Source organism: Schistosoma mansoni, chromosome 6 (genome assembly GCF_000237925.1).
Source record: "Schistosoma mansoni strain Puerto Rico chromosome 6, complete genome".
NCBI lineage: Eukaryota > Metazoa > Platyhelminthes > Trematoda > Strigeidida > Schistosomatidae > Schistosoma > Schistosoma mansoni.
The window spans coordinates 17,674,849-17,691,469 of NC_031500.1; the positions used below are offsets into that span (position 1 = coordinate 17,674,849).

General features: G+C 35.9%; 1 protein-coding gene across 1 annotated transcript in view; it reads left to right on the top strand.

The window, feature by feature from the left end:
• Window positions 1-7,928, top strand: part of Smp_016920 (hypothetical protein) — a gene marked incomplete at both ends in the record, with an annotated part of 22,861 nt that extends 14,933 nt beyond the window's left edge. Inside the window, 2 exons of the mRNA XM_018798455.1 lie at window positions 7,223-7,379; window positions 7,743-7,928. Of these exons, the coding sequence (XP_018653395.1) occupies window positions 7,223-7,379; window positions 7,743-7,928 (343 nt within the window). The remainder of the gene's footprint in view (window positions 1-7,222; window positions 7,380-7,742) is intronic.
• Between the last annotated feature and the right edge of the window lie 8,693 nt (window positions 7,929-16,621).

The window sequence follows — 16,621 nt, forward strand, 5'->3', positions numbered from 1 at the left end:
TTAAGTGCCCTGACGCGAGACTGATAGGTCCTGGGTTCGAATCTCGATAGTGCGGGATCGTGGATACGCATTGCTGAGGAGTCCCATAATAGGACGAAATGACCGTCCAGTGCTTCCAGGTTTTCCATGGTGGTCTAGCTTCAATTGAATCATGATTTCAAATATGAAAATATTGAAATATCCACAAAAACCCCTTTTGATTATTTTAGTCGAACAATTGATTTTTCCCAGCTTCATTACTTTATAAGTATTCTATGTAATGTTGGTTGAACTATACGTAAAGGTGGTAATCATAATGATCTATTTAGTTTATAATGTTGATATAAATAGATGATTGTTTGATTCTTCACATTGGTATATAGGACTGGAATTGATAAATCTCCTGGTATATATGCACCAGGTCCGGATTACCTTGATATTGCCGTTAATCCCTAAGGATTATAAGTAGACATGTATGGTGGCTGGTGGTGGAAGTTGGACGACGTGGGAGCAGGCACACATATGCATCGGTCCAAGTTGCCACACCTCACTCATTATCACAACAAGATGAACACCGGATTCATAGAGGTGGTTAATTTAGTGGTGGTAATATATAAAAGAAAGGTTGTATATAAGGATATAGTTCAGGAAGGAAGACAGATATGAAGCAATTTTAATCTCAAGGTTTAAGGGAAGATAAAGAGTGTATACACTGACGCCATTGTGATCGATTCTGAGCCATATCAACCAGAGTCTCCAACCATTAGTTACGAAAGTCATGCGGACTACAACCAAGTAGTCTGCATCTACCAACATGGCTCAGACTAGAAGTTTGAGACTTTATGGACCGATGTCGCGATTTGGTTTCGCCACCCCTAACTTAATAAGTTCATTTTGTTGTGTCGTTGTGGTGTAGCCACTTGGGCTGACGCACACATGTGCCAGGTTCCACAGGCATACGTAACACGTGGCCTAACCATCTCAGTCGATGAAGATTCACAACCTCATCAACTGATTTACCATTATTCCCTAATACCCTGTATCCAACCTCACTATTACTTACCCGGTTATCCCAGCAGATGCGAGCAATATTTTTAACACATCTGTGGTCAAATACTAGTAACTTACGAGTATCTTCTACTCTTAATGGTCACATTTCGCAGCCGTAAATTAGAACAGAGCGAACTGTTGTGTAGTATACAGATTCCTTATGATTTTCTGCCTCTAACAAGTTGGTTTAAAGTGTATGACATCTAAAAAAGCATCATATGAATAGTTTGACACATTATATTCTTTAAGTATTATTATTCAAATATTTGATTGTATGCTATTTTATTGCACTGATACTATTCAGCTTATTTGAGTAAACCTTTAAAGTTCATTAATCAGTTTTATAGGGATAAAGTTTATAGTCTATGTATACTTTTTGTTTATAGCTATTTTTTAGTTTTATTATTTTCATTTTATTTAAACACATAAATTTTGGTACAAAACGGCACCATACAAATCTCATTTCATTTGTGTGAGGGCTGTGATACTGCCGAGGTGCCCAAACTGAAGCAGGTGGTTTTCTTAGGGGGCCACACCCGGAGCCTTTGACCTAAAGACCTGATCCACAAGGCAATGGAGCATCGTGAGGAGATGCAGTCGCATGGTAGCCGGTGACCAACGATTAATTCTTACGCCATTTGTTCCCTCAGAATACTGGAGCCAGCCTATGTGAACCATTGGTTTGAAATCAGGGTTTTCCAACTCCCCTAGGTGGATCCTCCATATCCACCAACCCGGTTAAGGCACCGGACATTCTCTTTTCGTCCTCTCAATTTCGTAAACGACACCCTCCGTTGCGAGAATAGAAGTTAGTAGGACTTCCCTGACAGTGGCTGTGTAAGCGTGGTCATATAAGAGCATTTAGGGGCTTATATCTGTTTACATATTTTTAATGTTCAACATCATTTTTCAATAAAATCACCTCGATTAGTTAGCAATAATCTTTAATTTCTTTTTATCTTTTTCATTGTAATGATTTAAATAATAGATTTTTATTGTTTTATTTCAATATGATCAGATCATGTGTAGTCAGTCATAAAGTTGTTTATGTTGTATCATCTGTATCACTAATAGTATCATCGACGTCATCTTTAGATGAGTAACTTCAATTTGTAACTCATCAATCTATAGTTGTTGATACTCAATTATTATTTTGCTTAGTTTGTTAATTCATATCGTTTCTAATATGATTGCTGACATGAGAAATAGTGTAGTGATTAGTATTGTTGCATAGCTTCATGCTTTGTTCTAGCCTTTAGTTGAATGAATTATTTTACTTCTCCCAAGCATTGTTTAAAGTAGTTTATTGATCGATCTCAAACCATCGCCTTTCCCGGAGCACCGATTTTGCCCCTAAATGCCCTGGTACGGCCGAGAGTGAGGAGGGGCCGCCCTTCCTTTCGAAATGCTCTCACACGGCCACGCGTATACAGTCTCTGCCACGGAAGTCCTACTCACTGCCTTCTCGTGGCGGTGGTGTTGTTTACGAAATTGAGTGGACGGAAAGCAAATGTCCGGCGCTTTAACCGGGTCGGTGGGCACGGAAAGTTCACCTAGGAAAGTTGGGAAACCCTGATTTCAAACCAATGGTTCACATAGGCTGGCTCCAGTATTCTGAGGGAACAAATGGCGTAAGAATTAATCGTTGGTCACCGGCTACCATGCGACTGCATCTCCTCACGATGCTCCATTGCCTTGTGGATCAGGTCTTTAGGTCAAAGGCTCCGGGTGTGGCCCCCTAAGAAAACCACCTGCTTCAGTTTGGGCACCTCGGCAGTATCACAGCCCTCACACAAATGAAATGAGATTTGTGTGGCGCATATATATCTGGTGCCCCTTTGTACCAATATTTATGTGTTTAAATAATAATCTGGAGCCCCCTACGTTGATATGTCGACGTTAAAACTATTTTATGTTCTCTTTTTACTGAAATACTAGTAGGACAATACAAAACTATAATGTTGGTATGATGTCCAAGTTATTATTTTGTCTCTGGAGATAGAAATCGTGATTCCAATGCATCTATGATGGAATCATCCGATATACCAAATAATGGATTTTATAGTCTAATGATAGTTAATCATGAATCAAGCTGACAGGTTATCTCCCAACTGACACTATGTTTTATTCATCAGCTGTATGTTCCTCACTCATCCTGTTAGTCTGTCAAAATACTTTGTAGATCAGTTAGTGTCCACTAAACCATAAGTCGTTTAGGCAATCGATACTGGCAAAATATCTGACAGCATAACTTACTTTTCGTGCTGAACTTTCCGTACCTAATTATAATTTCCTTATCTATCTTTATGATTTATCAGTTTCCCTAACTGAAATTTTTTTCCATACCTATGTTTATTCTGCCTCACTGTTACCATGTTTAACAGAAGTTTATTATCACTATTATGGTCATTATTATCATCCTGGAAAGTAAGTATATAAGTATTTGCAATTTTAAAACATTGAAAAGGAATTTTCCATAAAGAGAACTCTTCGCTGAAGGAATCTTATTTAGCCATAACTTATCACCATAGGAACAAGTTCGCTTTAACGATTATTAACATGTTTAGACAGTTTCACTTAACACTCAGGATAAACATTTCAGAATTATCATCTATTCACTTATTATCAACTGAGTAGGAAAATATTTGCCAGAAAACGTTCTATTTTTCAACGGAAATCATATATTTACAATGAATGATACAGCTTGATTTCACCTCGCAACGTAAATGAATGAGATTTAGAAAGTGAAATAAATTGCTAGGAAACGGGTACTAGGTAAGGATGGAAAATCGATTGATAAAGTAGTGAAACTTCATCAGTTGAGATGACTGGGACACGTGTTACGTATGCTCAACCACCGACTGCCCCGACCTGCGATGTTTTATGGTGTAGGAGTAGGTTGGAAGAAAGCTAGGGGCGGCCAGACTAAAACGTGGCACAAATCCATGAAGTCACTCACTGACAAGTGGACTGAGCCATGTTGGTAGGTGTAGAATACCTGGTTGGGATCCGAGAGATGATAGCAATCGATGGTTAGAGACCTTGAATGACATGGCTCAAAATCGTTTGTAATGGCGAAGGTGCATCCACTCTTTGTGTTCTTCCAAATTCTAATCTTCTGAATTCTTCATGTCTCTCTTTTTTCTCTTTCCAAATTTATTTCACCAGATTATACTTTATGAATAGCATCTTTAAACCATAATCTTTCGGATTAATGCTTATACTCTTACTACTTCTACCATTATGGGATTTGAATCAACAACTTCATCTCTGTGCTAAAGTGGTATGGCAACTGGAACTGATGCTCGTACTTACGTACGAAGTTCTACGTTGTGACTGACTGAGGAAAATATTTACCCTAATACGTTCCCCTTTTCAACGGAAATCATATATTTACCGTGAATGATACAGATTGATTTCACCTCGCAACGTAAATAAATGAGATTGAGAAAGTGAAATAAGAAGACGGTAGCATCCGTATGAACTAATATGTTTTATTAATATAACAGTAACCGTATAACCATTTTAGTTTGGAGTAGTTTTTTCATGTTCCATGTTATAACGGCATGAACACGAGATATTCCAATTATCCAAACCTCAAAAATGATCCTGAAAGTAAGCAAGCAAGAAAGAAAGAAACATTTAGGTAATTTGGAACAAGGGAACGGAGATTCGATATAAATAAAGACATTCAGACAAGTTAACTCACTTGTTCCATCATCAATTATTTCAGGTTCGGCTAATTCGACCATCTTAAGGTGAATGTGACTTATCAAGGCACAGATCACAATAATTTTGATCATAAGAGATTTTTGTGCTTGAATAAAATTCATGGCCACAGTGGTAAGCTGAATATTGGAACTTACAACTCCATATTTATAGACCACAGTTGTAGTTGAGTGTATATAGTTTTGGCCAATGAAAACAACCTGATAGAACACTTTGAATTTTATGCAATGTATGTTGGACAATATCGTTTAGCTAACCAACCGACTGGATCTATAAGTAATAATATGTCATTTCAACACAGTACTGACATTTACTGAAGTCACATACACTCTCAATAGGACAAATTGTCCATCATTTATGATATGGAAGATTGAGGGAAATGGACATGTAGTACGCTCACATGATTGAGGATTTGGATTATTGATAAGTTTGGTGAAATACTGTATTGTTCGTAACTGTGCGAGGAAATTCGTCTTGAAATTCGATTACCCATGATCTCAAATGTGTTTTTCATCGTATTCTAGAGATTTTCTTGTACATGTCGATCTAATGTAAGGTATATTTACGCCCCCAAATACTCTGGTACGTCCGAGGGTGAGGAGAGTCCACTATCCTTCTCTAAATGCTCTCATATGACCACGCTTACACAGCCACTGTCAGGGATTTTCTTCTACATGTCGATTTACATTGCATAATGTTTTAAAATTATGAAACTGTAGCGATGTGCTATGAAATAGCTCATGGTTACTTGTGTATAATGTACCTACGCGGTTTTCAATCAATGAATTGTTTATTTTAACTTCTCTTCATCTACGTTCATATAGTCAGTTTGAGATACTTGTTCACAGAAAGCAATATGTTTCAATGACTAGTAAATTAACCAGTAGCTAATAAATTAGTCAGTGGAGTTCAACCACGTCTGTTGTGAGATAACAACTCACTGATGGCAATTGGTGAACGGTTGCTCAAACTTCGTGGATTGGTTGAAGTTAGACATTAACACTGTTGGATACTGGCTAAGTGGTCTATCGGTTAAGTGCTCTGACGCTAGACTAGTAGGTCCTGGGTTAGAATCTCTCGAGGCGGGATCGTGTATGCGCACTGCTGAGGAGTCCCATATTAGGACGAAACGGCCGTCCAGTGCTTTCAGGTTTTCCATAGTAGTCTAGCTTCAATTGACTCATGATTTCAACTATGCAAATACTGAAATCTCCACAAAAAACCCCTTCAAATAAGTCATTATTGTCCCTGGCTTAATGAATTGCAAACATAATTTATTTTATTTTGATATACTTGTATATTGAATATGGACATTGTTGCATCCTCCTTAAACACAAAGCACTCTGTTAATGTAGTCAGTTAATATATCTCTTTAATTTAAATAAAAATCTATGATTTATTAATCTAGATGTAGTACACAACCACCCACTGAGTTACCTAACACCTCTGTTCAAAGTATAATTTCTTTTCAAATCTTTGTTCAACATCTATTGTACTTTTATGGTTATGGCTTTGTTTGTTTTCCGAAATCCCCGTGGCTAATTATTATATTCTTAGCTTACATGATTATTGTGAATACGATAACCAAATTTAGATACGCGGACCTATACAACCAACGAATGATGCATACACTTGAACGAACAGTCTACAGTTCCGCTTGATCCTTTCCCCCGCTTGTTAAGTCCAGTACACCAATCTCAACTTCCGCGATATGAATCATATATTTCAAACATACCTGGTTTATATACGAGCAAAATCAGACTACATCATACCATAAAATAACTATTGTATAAGATCAAGCCCAAAGTGGCTGTGATTGTGGCCGTTACTAATACATTGAGAATATCTCAGGAATAGTAAATCCTATGGTAATAGTCAATACATTAAATAAAAGCTTATAATGAAGGGAATATGAATATACATTCAATATAGTTGCTTAATGGTTATACTATAAGAATATACGTATGATATTAGGTCATAAATAAATCCCAACAGGTACTATTCATTATTCTTACCGGGATATAACACTTTTGTAGAATAGATATTATCATTTAAAGGCGTGAGTCAATTGAAGCTAGACCGCCAGGGAAAACCTGGAAGCACTGGACGGCCGTTTCGTCCTATTATGGGACTCCTCAGCAGTGCGCATCCACGACCTCGACTCGCGAGATTTGAACCCAGGAGCTAGCAGTCTCGCGCCAGAACACTTAACTGATAGACCACTGAGCCAGCCGGAATCCAACGGTGTTAATGTCTTACTTCAACCAATCCACGAAGTTGATCAATCATTCACCAATTGTCTTCAGTGAGTTGTTATCTCACAACAGACGTGGTTTGAACTCCACAAAAACCCACTTCGAATATATATTACTTACTTCAATTCAGTAGATGAAATATCATTTTAAATCTTTATTGTTTCATCGAATTAAATAACTTTTTTTTCCCAAAAAATTTATTTTATTAGATGTATAATATGTATGTGTGAATATGAAGAAGGTGAAGAACTTCGTTATCTTCCATGTTTACATACATATCATCGTGTATGTATTGATGATTGGTTAATGCGTGCATTAACATGTCCTTCATGTTTAGAAGAGATACGTCCTAATTCACCAGTAAAAGTTCGTTCTAATATTAATAGTCAAAATACTACTACTAATAATAATAATAATAGTAATAATGAATCATCAGAGAATAATAATAATGTTGTTTCACAAAGAAATGAAAATCCAGTGCCTACTTCATGTCATCAACAACCAACCCACGAATATAATAGAAGAACTAGTATTACTGAACGACGTTCTAGAAATGTACAATCATCAAATGTATATACAAATTCAGAAACTATACAACGATCAATTCTGGAACGGTTCAAAAGTAATAATAATAATAACAACAATAATAATGGTACTACTGTTGGCGGTGATCTATCCGATCGTAATTATAATTTATCTCATACTAGTAGATATCGTCATCATCATCAGCAGCAGCCTCAACAACATCGACGTACACGATCTATTGGTCCTAGTAGAAGATCAAATTCTATGAATATATTCAATGTAACAATGCCTTATGGTTATCGTCGTGGTAATAGTGTCACAGCAATTGATATGCTTAATTCTATTGTACAAACAAATGATGATCATTCATATTCAATAAATAATAATTAATGAAATTTAACTATGAACTTTCCAAGTTAATGTACTCCTTTTTTTATTATTCTTCTTCTCAATTATCGAAACAATACGAATGGATTAATATTCTAAATAAATTTAAGGTGAGTGTTTATTTCTATTGTTACTATTAAGTTCATTTTCAAAGTGTATAGTATATAGTTGGTGGTTAGCAGTAGAATATAGGATGCGTGTTTCGTCCTATTGAGGACAAGTCAGATGGATGTACCTACATTTCAGAGTTGACGTTCACTTCGGAGCTTGAATTCAGTACACCTCACTTCAAACGTTATCGCATTATACACTTTGCTACTGAATCCAGATGACCACAGGCTTGTTCAGTGATGTGAATTTCTATATATATGTATTGGTTGTTTGGATCTTTTCATTAATGTTTACGATTGCGATTGATCAGTTTCTTTACACATATGTGCATCCTGTGAGAATTGACTTGATATTGTTATTAAGTCACAACCATTCTTAATAAAAGAGGATTGGAAACAACCAATATAAATGGATTAGACTACATTCCATTTCACAAGCTAGTCAGCTATCTGGACTGAGTAGCTAAGTGGATAATGCGGTTATGTTTGAGTTGAACGGTACAAGATTCGAGTCCTGTAGTGAACATTAATCTTTGGATGCAAGTACATCCGCCAGATGAGTTTCGAATTGAGCGAAATAACTGTCCATGATTCCACTGCTAGCCACCATCCATCTCTGCTTAAAATGCTTGTGACTTAATAGTCATGTCGAGGCAGTCCTCGCAGGATGCATATATGGGAGGACAGACTGATCAATTGCAGCCGTAATCGTCAATGAGAAGATCCAAACGATCAATATATATCAAGTGTGTAATATATATAGTGTAAAGGTGATAATTTTTGACGATTAAAAGGAATTTTGAATTAAAACCATTGGAATACTAATTTTTCTCTGTGTCAACCGATGAACAGTAATTGTTAATGTTCGTACTCCCATTTTCTTTTAGGGTATTACTCAACGCATTTGTATCTGCTTGCCAAATGAATTATAAATAAACATTTAGCCAAGGAAATATAGCATAAGTAGGTTGTAACTGTGAGCATAAAGTCTCTGTTTATTAGTCTACAATTTAGAGATGATTCGGCAAAAACGAAATCCTAATGTTAAAGTTTCACAGAGCAATTCAAAGAACCTGTAATTCAAGATAACTACAATTAATGTTTTCTACATATCCTATAGTTACTCAGAGACTGTGATGTATAAATTGTATAGACTGCCCACTTTTTTCTGTACCTATCAATTTAACTGCTCTTGTGGAGCAAGTCATGTTGGAACAAGTCCCAAGAATTTTTATTTTCGTGCTTTTGAGCACTTCCCAGTGTGGTTAAGTAAAGGCATAGTAGGACGGCTAGGAGCTTGATTCTACCTCATCCAGTACGATTGGGCCATAAAGCCAATATGGACCAAACTTTTATAATAATATATTGCCTTGACAGCTATTTCTTTAAAGCTATCAGAATAAGAATAGAAAATGTGAATAATTACTCTTCTCTCTGTTCCTCCATACACTAATTTCTTCGGTATATAGTCACAATATTGGTAAAGTGTTACGGAAAGAACTGAATTTTCATTTTCTAATCTTATACATAATAAATAATGATGAACTCAGATTGTAGCATCAAAGTTTCGACATTTTTAACAGGATTCCTATTTGTCAACTATATGATTTTCTGCAATTAAAAATACACGAATATACATCATCTAACAACATAATGACAGGTGATCGGCTTATTTATTTACTTATTTAAACACATAAATATTGGTACAAGCGAGTATCAGATACATATGCGCCACACAAATCTCATTTGATTTGTGTGAGGGCTGTGATACTGCGCGGGTGCCCAAACCGAAGCAGATGGTTTCCTAAGGGGGCCACACCCAGAGCCTTTGACCTAAAGGTCTGGTACACAAGGCAGTGGAGCATCGTGAGGAGATGCAGTCCCGTGGTAGCCGGTGACCAACGATTGATTCATACGCCATTTGTTCCCTCAGAATACTGGACCCAGCCCATGTACACCATTGGTTTGAAATCAGGGTTTTCCAACTCCCCTAGGTCGACTTTCCGTGTCCACCAAAGCGCCGAACATTTGCTTTCCGTCCTGTCACTTTCGTGAACGACACCGCCACGAGAAGACAGTGAGTAGGACTTCCCTGTCAGAGGCTATATACGCGTGGCCATGTGAGAGCATTTGGTGATTGGCTTATGTTAGTTGTATTCGATACAAACTAATCACAGTTGTAATACTATTCAGCATTACGAACCGATGACCCTTCCTGGAATCGAACTTAGGACCTTCATATCTCTTGGTGAACATTTAACCATTAGAACCACTTAATCTACTTTTCCTGTTACGAACTCATCTTTAATCGATTCGTGTTATAGCACGATCGTCATCCAATATCATCATGACAACTGTTTCATCCCAGATATATTATAGGTGTTCCATACTAAAAAGCCTCATCCTAAGGTGAAACATTTGTCTAGTACATCTTGGTTTGTAATGGTAGTACATCTACAATCAATCTATCGAATACAACCTGCATATATTACTAGGTGTAAATAAGTTTTCTGCATTACTGTTACTCTTTAAATTTACTTAGTATTGTTTGTTTGGATCTTCCCATTGATGTTTGTAGGACTGCAACTGGTCAGTCTCTAATTGGCATATGTGCATACTGTGCGTATTGCCTCGATCTAGCCTAAATTCACAAGCATGGTAAACAAAGATGAATAGTGGCTAGCAGTGGAAGATCCAAACAAACAATACTAAGTAAATTTCAACTTCACCCCATTGCACAAGCAAGTGACTATCAGGACTCAGTGGCCGAATGGATAACGCGATGGAGTTTGAAGCGAAAGGTACTTGGTCCGAGTCCCAGAGTGAACATCAACTCTGAGATGCACATACATCCAACTGACGAGTCCCAAATAAGACGAAACGCGCCTTGTCCTGGATTCCACTGCTAGCCACTATCCGTCTTTGCTTACTGTTATTCTTTGTTTGTTTTGTTTTATTAAATAAAACTATTGACATTTGATTTACCTACATTTTTTAAAAAAAAACTGCTAATCATAAATTTATAAATTCTTTTCTTTCTTCTAGTATGAATCACGTTCCTAAAGCATTGAATAACTACTAGTTATTGGATAATCTACATATATATATATATATATATATATATATATATATATATATATATATATATAGTTTTAATCTAATTCAACTAAACTAGTCCTTCAATTTGTACAGTTATCATATCTATCTAATAAAAACACACATTGGAAACTAACCATTTGTTTGCTTGATCGCTTTCTGTTTCCCTTCTTCATCCATCCATCTATCCACCCACCCACGAATATTTATTCATTATCAGTAACACAAATTAGCAGCAATAACATATTCATTCAAAATTGGCTTTCAATTTGTTATTTTATGCTTAGTTTTTTTGTGTAAACCTTTTTATTATGATTATGATTCGAACACCTTAGTAACAATCGATTGGTGGTGGTACTGATGATTTTTTTTGTATTTTTCCAACAACAACAGCGACAAAAAATGGCTTTATTTTTACCCAAGAACAAAATTTTTTTCATGACCAATATTACTTGTTATTATGATTGTTGTATGACTTCTCCCCCCTCTTCTTCTTCTCTTCTTTTTTTTGTCAAATGATTTTGAATACGTTGTATGCTTTTCAATATTGATAGTATGTGTTTCTATGTATCTGTTACCGGTGTATATGTATCCATGTATATGTATATATATAAGGGGTTTAAGTGTTTGTACGTTCTATTCAACACTATTCACTGCCTATGATTAAAGCCATACACAACTGTTATGGTTGTTCTATTTACCCTTATTTCTTTCATATAACTGAATAAAACTCTAGTCAACTTTTGTAAACTTATCACGATTTCGTACATTTTAAAACAACAGACTTATTTCTTATTTTGTTTGTTTTTTTGGCTCTTTTACAACTTGTATTTGTTTTAGCTTATTTGATCATTTATTATTCAACATCCTATTTACAAATTACATCATTTCCTTTCTTTATGTGATTGCATACAGCCCCCCCCATACACACACAAACACTAAGCTGTATGTAAATTATGAATTGTTTTTATACATATTATGAATGTATTCAATGTTTCTGATGTAGGGTTATTCTCTGAGCTGGATAGTTTGGTCGTGGAGCTTTCATCGTCCTTCTGAACGACATCATCAGAAGCTCCACGACCAAACCATCCAGCTCAGAGAACAAACCTACATCAAAATCATCCACTTGAGCTACAAATGTTCTCCACTATTCAATGTTTCATTTGTATATGTATCAAATAGATTGTTGAATGCCCCCCCTTTTTTTGTATGATAAATAACCCCCCTTTTTTGTTTTGATGTATATACTTACTTATCTCTTTATGTGTACAGATTTTCAGCAGCTATGTGTTAAATTTTAGATATTCTAACTTATTAACTTGGTTGTTATGATGGTATGTTTTTAATGTTCTTTCCTCTTTCTCGCTCACACACCCTCTTCCCCCCCTATCTATCTGTTGCTAAGTATCCTACATTTTTGTGCTATTTTCTATTGCTTATGGAATAAGTTGCTGTTTTGTTGTTATTTCAATTCTATCAACGAATGAATGTTTCTTATCATTCTCTTCTTGTTTATTTATGTTTATGTTCTATTCTATTTTCATTTGATTTTTAAATGGTTATATAACTGAGAGCTAACACCTTTTACTCAATAGGGAGAATGAAGCAAACAAAGAAAGATCATAAGATGAAATACTTATTATGAACTCATGTGTTGTTCAAGTGAATCAAATCTGTATAATGCTGTTTACCCCGGTTTTTCTTATGCAAAACGAGAGAAATATTTTCTCATAACTTTCTATGCGAACTGTGTTTTTTTTTGTTTTTTCCTATTTGTCTTGCTTGTTAGGTTAGTTATTCCAAGCGGACTGTCTTTTTCTGGCCAGTATATGCCTATTTGTTTTCTGACAATTTTTTTAAAAATATAACTTGTCTAGGGAGATATGTTTGAAGTTTTCTTGTGTTTCGACTTCCTTTTTATGGGTATTCAATGATGTAATACTTAGCAGATCATGGTGTCTGAAACAATCGAGTAAAGCAAATGTGAAAAGTGACACTTACCACTAGAAGAAACTCAATCATAGAAGAAAACTGTATATTTGACCGTTCGCTACATAGGCGCTTAGTTTTTACAAGTCTGATCAGTCAGTGATATTTCGAGTGTTCTTAGTCAATCCAGTTTTATTTATTTTATTTAAACACATAAATATTGGTACAAGGAAGCACCAGATACATATGCGCCGCACAAATCTCATTTGATTTGTGTGAGGGCTGTGATACTGCTCAGGTGCCCAAACTGAAGCAGGTGGTTTTCTTAGGGGGCCACACCCGGAGCCTTTGACCTAAAGGTCTTATCCACAAGGCAGTGTAGCATCGTGAGGAGATGCGATCCCATGGTTGCCGGTGAGCAAAGATTGGTTCATGCACCATTTGTTCCTTCAGGGTACTGGAGCCCATGTGCACTATTGGTTTGGAATGAGGGTTTTCCAACTCTCCTAGGTGGACTATCCATGTCCACCAACCGGGTTAAAGAGCCGGATATTTGCTTTCCGTCCACTCAATTTCGTAAACAACACCCCTGGTGTGAGAAGGCAGTGAGTAGGACTTCCCTGTCAGAGGCTATATATTCGCGTGGCCATGTGAGAACATTTGGAGAGGGAGAGCGTACTCTCCCCACTCTCGGCTATACCAGGGCATTTGGGGGCAATCCAGTCATCATACATATTAGATGTGTAATAAAAAATATTAAATGATCTGATTATAATCATACTGCATCAAACTTTATGTATTGTACAATAAGATGCTTTGCAAATGAAGGCATGTGTCAATGTAGATGTTCTTAAGAAATCATCAAAAGAACGAATCAATGACATCATATAGTAATACATATGTAGATGATTTATGTATGAAGTACTATTCTAGCATCATACTGGATTTTCTATGCTTAAAAACGCGAAATCCATCAATTAAAAAAAATTAAATACCTTGTATATTAGTTGTGACTAGTGAAGACCATAAAATAGAGTTTAGTGCAGTTTCGAACACTGTGGTTGAATGGACGAATAGATCATTTATAAAATTGAATACTAGTGAAGATCCTGTCACGCAAATGGTGCATGATTAGAATAATCCGTATATTAGCACGAACACAGAGGTGTTTTTGTTACAGCTTACGCAAAAGCTGTTTAAGAGGTACTTTTGTGTTGACTTTCTGCATACCGAGTGACGATTTTAATATCAATATATAACGTTACTTTCATATGGTCTTTGTCATTTGAAGGAGCCTATTTAGAAAGTTCGAAAATCGAAATAAGCTCATTTAATGTGGATATAGGCTTGTCGTACCCCAAACAAACAATCTCAGATACCTCAAGGATCAATAACATTGTTATTACTTCTCTGTATTATAGATCCGTCTATTTAATACCGAACCAAAGCTTTGAGAAATGATATGCATTTGTTAAATCTACCCAAAATTATTCGAAAGACCTATCGATCTTAAACTTTCACCTCCTGGGGTACCAGGTTAAAAGCATTCAGTTACAAACCAATTTTTATCTTTTACTAGTGATGAAATTCTTGGAAGCTGTTGGGGTTTGTTCCCATGACTAGTTCGGATTTCTGTTCTGACCGATTTCAATCTTGGTCTACTTCCAGACAGGCATTTAGAATTAATCTATCGACATCTTAAAGCGTAAAGTGGTATAACTTTTATGCACACAGAAATCCTCTAGGTATGTCTAAAACATTTGAGACTTATCGACGTAGTCTTTTATTTGGTTGTCCTATTAAGTGGTTACAAAACTATCTTAACAGAAAAAACCCCACAATAGTCCGTCCCCTATTACATTGAGTGGAGTAATGCATGGATACATCTTTAATCCGTTTCTCGTCTTATTGATGATGTATAAATCTCTAATAGTTCTGTGTCTCCACTATATTCAAATAGTCTTAATATTTACGATGGTTTCACTATTCCTTAAGTTATCAGTTGTTGACAGTTGTCAAAACTGTTTTTAGCCAATCATTCTTGATAAGTGCAGTTTTATTCAGCTCATAGTTTTTAAGTTTTACACCTCTGCAGCTCACCAGTCACTTTTGGAGGGCAGTATACAAAAGTGAGCTTAAGTCCGTCTGATCTTTATCTTGTAGTAAGTTGTATTCACCGAAATCATATCTATTTTATGATTTTTAATGCTTTAGTTGTGGGAAAATGAAGTACAAAGTCAGTGTGTCGGACTACCGTTCGTTCCACTACCACTGATATTAACTCAATCAGTCAGACATCTACAACTTACGAAATCGAAACAAATCGCATTCTGTTTGTTATGTCGAATATAGTTCACTACTATTTGATGTACTGAATATCATTTGCTGAGTAAACATTAAACTGAAATGAATCGATGTTAAACCCCAGTCTCCCGATTTCAGAGAATTTTAAGGTTTTCCTCAAAGTCATATAAAAGTTCATAGTTTTCCCTAAAGTTTGGAGAATATTGCGGATTTATCTGAAAGTTCAGGTTATTTCTGGGAAATTTTGGGGTTTTCATGCCATTTCCCCAACTTTTTCCAAAAAATTGAGAGATCGGGACTAAATAAAATATCACACTGAGATTTAAGAAATATAACACTGAGTAGCCATCATACTGAATGAAGAACGGAAATAATGTTAGACAACAACTACAATGATTTAAAAATATTACTCTGTCTTTTCATCCTGTCGTACTCAATTTTATCCACAATATCGAAAGGTACTTTCCGTACTCAAAATTACTTATATATATTTTGGTCTATTCCGTGACTGGATTGTTGACAGATTCAGTAAATAGCCCATTATTTCACTCAAAATCTTGAAGTCACTAGATTATGAAGTTGTTATATGACCAACTGAAGTTCCGGTATTAGGGAATACTGGGAATAGACTGGTTTCTCTGTTTTACTATATTTGTGTTCAATACATTCGATCTCCAGGACTTACTTGGGAAAGTTTCTTATATTGTAATTTTATTCCAAAAACTTGAGTTTTATGTTTTCGCGCCAAGAGACGCTTAGTTGGACTACAGCTTACATTCCCCACTCGGAAATCCTTGCCCGTCATTGTTTGACGGATTTTTAGTACGTTATTTTGTGGCTCTCTCAAGGGCGTTTCTATCATTAAATAAATAAACTTGATTTGTGTGCTTAGGGACCTCGTATTTTCTGGAGGCTTGTAGAATACATTCTCTACGTCTCATCAAGACTTCTTGATGTAGTTAGTAGAGCTGGGGACAATGGATTAGAATAGCCTATCATGTCACTGTATTTTTGACCTTCGTTCCGTCTATTGAGTAGGCGAACTCGTAATGGCATTCAAGTATATGAATTTTCTTGCTACTTTTCTAGTTGTAGCATAAAATTACCTCATAGTTCATACGCTTTAAGCTTTATGCGTTGTCGTCACTGATTCTTACGCTTATTTTCCAACTTTTATCAATAATAGTTTGATCTTCTTTGAGTAGATCTTGTAAGACTTGAAATCTGTTGTTGAGAATTATCTTGAATCCGTTG